At 43.0% G+C, this 5,655-nt stretch overlaps 1 protein-coding gene across 1 annotated transcript in view; it reads right to left on the minus strand.

The window, feature by feature from the left end:
* Positions 1 to 502, minus strand: part of LOC147016327 (galactoside alpha-(1,2)-fucosyltransferase 2-like) — a 1,346-nt gene extending 844 nt beyond the window's left edge. The window contains exon 1 of the mRNA XM_085847719.1: positions 320 to 502. Within this exon, the coding sequence (XP_085703845.1) occupies positions 320 to 502 (183 nt within the window). The remainder of the gene's footprint in view (positions 1 to 319) is intronic.
* Between the last annotated feature and the right edge of the window lie 5,153 nt (positions 503 to 5,655).

Below are 5,655 nucleotides of genomic sequence, written 5' to 3' on the forward strand. Positions count from 1 at the left end.
CATTCATGGCCGAAGTGTTGATTTGCTAAACCCGTGGCCTGACATAAAACAGAGGCCTTTCAGAACAAATTTAATATTTACCATGATTTTAATTAACTTCCTACTTCAATGCTAGTTCATGAGCTTGTTGACAAAGTCCTTTTCTTAAGTACATGTTAATATTGTATTAATGATTCAAATTCAATGACAAAATACCAGGCACAATAATAGAGTTAAGTTTACTACTACACCATTCTCTGACTGAAGTGATATGTGGAAGTGATCTCAAGTGTTAATACCGAGAAGTTGTGATATACATTTCACTGTCATCTCGATTTACCTCAAATACGGCACGGAGAGGAGTCGCCATTTGTTGCATCATGGCAGCTGGTCGGCCATTTAACCGAGCCAAAGCCAATAGCGTGGCGTACTGACCCATTAAGTTGCCGAGACGACCGCGGGGTTCGACCGTCCACAGCGATTCGGCTGTTTGCTGTGTTCCGAGGTAAAACCTGCACACCATGTCGACACTGACGGAAAATGGTCGTTTGGTATTAGTATTAGTAAGGTTATTTGCAGAGAACAGAGTGATCAGATTAGAAAAGTGTAGATACCTTCATAGATTGGGCAAACAATTGGCAGATTTGTTTTACATGAATAAATGTAAGAGTAATGAAATTAGAGATTACATAACACAAGGGGAAATCTTGGAGTGTGTCACACAGGACGACAATCTGGAGATGATAATAGATATTGGGGGTTAACAGACAGGACATTGTGAGGTAGAAATAGGTAAAACTAAACAGGGTTTTCGGTTGTTCTAGCAGGGTACCCGTCTCTGACGGGTTCGTACATGTCTCGCCTCAAATAAGCAATTTTTTGGAGTGTTTGTTGGTTTCACGTAGGACTTGTTCTTTTCCGCGAGGGACCTTTTCTATTCCATGTGGGACCTTTTCTATCCCGTGTGGGAACTTTTCTGTTCCGCGTGGGACTTTTTCTGTTCCGCGAGGGACCTTTTCTATTCCGAGTGGGACCTTTTCTATTCCGAATGGGACCTTTTCTATTCCGAGTGGGACCTTTTCTATTCCGAGTGGGACCTTTTCTATTCCGAGTGGGACCTTTTCTATTCCGAGTGGGACCTTTTCTATTCCGAGTGGGACCTTTTCTATTCTGAGTGGGACCTTTTCTATTCCAAGTGGGACCTTTTCTATCGCGTGTGGGACCTTTTCTATCGCGTGTGGGACCTTTTCTATCGTGTGTGGGACCTTTTCTATCGTGTGTGGGACCTTTTCTATCGCGTGTGGGACCTTTTCTATTCCGCGTGGGACTTTTTCTATTTCGCGTGGGACTTTTTCTATCCCGTGTGGGAACTTTTCTATTCCACGAGGGACCTTTTCTATTCCGCGAGGAGCCTTTTATATTCCACATGGGACCTTTTCTATCCCATGTGGGACCTTTTCTATCCCGTGTGGGACCTCTTCTATCGCGTGTGGGACATTTTTCTATTCCGCGTGGGACCTTTTTTTATTCCCCGTGGGACCTTTTCAATTCTGCGAGGGACCTTTTCTATTCCGCGAGGGACCTTTTCTATTCCAAGTAGGACCTTTTCTATTCCAAGTAGGACCTTTTCTATTCCAAGTGGGACCTTTTCTATTCCAGGTGGGACCTTTTCTATTCCAAGTGGGACCTTTTCTATTCCAAGTGGGACCTTTTCTATTCCAAGTGGGACCTTTTCTATTCCAAGTGGGACCTTTTCTATTCCAAGTGGGACCTTTTCTATTCCAAGTGGGACCTTTTCTATTCCAAGTGGGACCTTTTCTATTCCAAGTGGGACCTTTTCTATTCCAAGTGGGACCTTTTCTATTCCAAGTGGGACCTTTTCTATTCCAAGTGGGACCTTTTCTATTCCAAGTGGGACCTTTTCTATTCCAAGTGGGACCTTTTCTATTCCAAGTGGGACCTTTTCTATTCCAAGTGGGACCTTTTCTATTCCAAGTGGGACCTTTTCTATTCCAAGTGGGACCTTTTCTATTCCAAGTGGGACCTTTTCTATTCCAAGTGGGACCTTTTCTATTCCAAGTGGGACCTTTTCTATTCCAAGTGGGACCTTTTCTATTCCGCGTGGGACCTTTTCTATTCCGCGTGGGACCTTTTCTATTCCACAAGGGACCTTTTCTATTCCACGTGGGACCTTTTCTACTCCGCGTGGGACCTTTTCTATTCCGCGTGGGACCTTTTCTATTTCACGTGGGACCTTTTCTATTCCAGGTGGGACCTTTTCTATTCCAAGTGGGACCTTTTCTATTCCAAGTGGGACCTTTTCTATTCCAAGTGGGACCTTTCTATTCCAAGTGGGACCTTTTCTATTCCAAGTGGGACGTTTTCTATTCCAAGTGGGACCTTTTCTATTCCAAGTGGGACCTTTTCTATTCCAAGTGGGACCTTTTCTATTCCAAGTGGGACCTTTTCTACTCCGCGTGGGACCTTTTCTATTCCGCGTGGGACCTTTTCTATTCCGTGTGGGACCTTTTCTACTCCACGTGGAACCTTTTCTACTCCAAGTGGAACCTTTTGTATTCCGAGTGGGACCTTTCTACTCCGCATGGGACCTTTTCTATTCCGAGTGGGACCTTTTCTATTCTGAGTTGGACCTTTTCTATTCCACAAGGGACCTTTTCTATTCCGCGAGGGGCCTTTTCTATTCTGCATGGGTCTTTTCGCTCTGCTACCAACCAAGTGAGCAGAACCTGAAAAAAACGACAGAGAAAATTAAGTCACTAGTTGTATTTTTCACCCTCTTAGCTTGGTACTGAGATGGTTTAGCAATCGAGAGCTTTTTGATTATGACTGGTGATCCCATAGGCGTAGTGATAGGGTGGTGGACGGAGCCAACGCCCTAAGCACGAATGTGGATGGGGCGCCACATGACATCCCCCAAAAAACGTTTTCATACTCCATTTGGTTGTAATATTGGAGTCCGCTATTCACTGACCCCACGTATTTGCTGTGATGTCATAAGTGTGATCTGCTTAGACATCCTACCTTGCTCTCCAAACTGTCTGCCTCTGGAATCCAAGGCCAACTTCACTCTTGGATTACTGACTTCCTCCACTCTCATTGTCAACGTGTCACTCTCAACGGAACCCTTTCATCTCCTCTTTCTGTCAAGGCTGGAGTACCCCCAAGTTAGTGTTCTCAGCCCCATATTATTCCTAATCTTCATAAATGATCTCACTGAACTCTCTGGAAAATCCTCTTTATCTCTTTGCTGATGACTCCACTCTCTGCCGTGACATCTCTCATCTTTCTGACAGATGGGCAGCCTCTTCCCCCTCTTCAGTTCTTGCCAAAATCACAAACCAGTGAAACAATTTTGTGTATGTATCCATGTTTGTCCACCCTTTGTGTTCTCCCTTACCCCTCTTCGTTATCTGCATCCCTTGTTTGTCTGTTTCTGTCAACGTTCTCCCTCCACCCTGCTGTTTTTGTTTCCCCTTTCTCCTGCTGTTTCCTTTGTTATGTTGTGTCCTGATTTGTTATGTGTAATCACTCTTCCACGAGCCGAGACGATGTTAAAATAACAAACAAACAAACAAAAAACAATACCCCGACATTTGCAGCATTTTTCAGGAACGTATCTCCTGCGAACAGCAGGGTCCGACTATATAAACAAGAAAAAGAGCAATCGGAGATTATGAACCCTCTTCAGGACTTGTTTTGTGAGGTGTTTGTGTACTGGTGTGTTAAGTAATTAATAATAGACATAACTAGAACTGCCACTTAAAAACTGCTGGCAGTGATGACCGGGTACCAAGACGTCCCGCTTTGACTGGACACCTGACCCTGACCCATGACGTTTATTATTATTCAATTGAATATAAAATTGGATTAAAATAAGTTCAATTAAAATCAAATCGAAGACCAAATCGGTACAGTTTTGCATTGGAGTAATCAGAAGGAACCTAAACAAGCAAAAACAAAGATGAAGTCATCAGGAGGAACCTGGATAGGATTTGTATTTCAGCTGATACTCCTCTTCCCTCAAACCCATCGAGGCACAGCCAAGTGAGCCTTATTCAAAAAAAAAATTAAAAAGAACCCAGATTTAAAAATTGAAATAATTCTGCCTCACACACCATACATCCCATCAGGTTGAAATTTAAAACATATATTCACCATCACTACTAGTTCATAATGTTGAAGTTTCATGTCGATTGATTAAGCGGTTCAAAAGAAATAATTTTAAACAGATTTTTGCTCAACCCAATATGGCTGCCAGACCATGTGACATCAATTACTTGTGAATACCCTGGTATCCCCAAGGCTTGGGGAACATTTTTGTGAAGTTTCCCCTCGTTCTGTCCAGCTGTTCTGGAGAAGATTCTTATAGGTTTTTTCGGGTAAATCCAAGATGGCTGCTACACCAAGTGACCTATGACGTCATAATTATCATTAGAACATTCTACATGAGTAGTCGCTCCTCTGGTGAAATTTCGTCTTAATTTGACAGGCGGTTGTGGAGAAACACACGAAAGTTCTTCTGTGCGGACAAACAAACAAACAAGAAAAAGACGTCCTGCAGAGCACGATACATGCAAAATCCACCTCCCCCCCCTCTCCAAAGGTTGCCATGGATACATCAAATTGTCCATTTCATCAAGATTAAAATTAACTATTAATCAAAGCTCTGGTCAATTTGCCGCAAATTGATTTTTCAGATTTAAATTGACGATTTTAGAAGTCTGACCTTGAGTTGACCTTTGACCTTTTGATCTCAAAAATAGTTGGTTTCCCAAATCAGAGACACACTGTGCAAATCCAGTTCAAATTTTAAGTCAATCGGATGAAAAATGATGATTTTAGAAATCTGACCTCAAAATGACCTTTGACCTCAAAATCAATAGGCTTCTCACTTGAGACTACCTCGACAACCTGGTGAAGTTTCATGAAGATCGGTTTTAAATTGTGACCTTTAAGCGATTGACAGACAGACAGACATGCATTCTGTAATACGGACATGGGCCGAAGGGATTGTAATTGTTCGATAGTTATTTCGTAATTACGTGTCGATCGGATCCAGATGTGTCGCGCCGCGCCGTACGAGCCCAATTAACAACGGCCAGGATCACGTGTCCAGTTAGTTATTTAACTTCCTTGTCTGCCTCTCTTTTCCTTTCGACTAATTGGATTGGAATCCACGCTTTCCGATCATTTCACCCTTTTATAATGTGTTCGGCCATCCGAGGATACGACGTCGATGGCTCAAGTAACTGAGAGATTGATAGACAGTGGTGCAGTTTAGGCTTTGATTAAGTCTATCAGTCTTAAAGAGTCTTGATGAAATGGCAGGTTGTTATTTTGTATGCAGCCTATGGCTGCTGGTTGCATCATTTTCTGAAAGTGTGCTTGTTCCGCTCATACAGTGCCCCTGTTACCAGCAAGCTGGAACTAAGTTTGCTGACCTCGGAAGGTTGACAGACTGAGTCAACCCACCTGGTGTTATTTCAACTGAACGACAAGGGCTCAAACTCAAGACCCTAAGATCTTAAGCCAGCGACCTTAACCGTTAAGCCAACACCAAGCTTTGTCGGGCAGGTAAAGAGCGTGATTTGGTTGTGTCTGTGGATATGAAAACAATGGTAGATGGTTCTGTTCAATTGTCTGAATCCCAATGTT

The sequence above is a fragment of the Eptatretus burgeri genome, chromosome 11 (assembly GCF_056783735.1).
Source record: "Eptatretus burgeri isolate ZD-2024b chromosome 11, Ebu_testis_v1, whole genome shotgun sequence".
NCBI classification, from domain to species: Eukaryota; Metazoa; Chordata; class Myxini; order Myxiniformes; family Myxinidae; genus Eptatretus; species Eptatretus burgeri.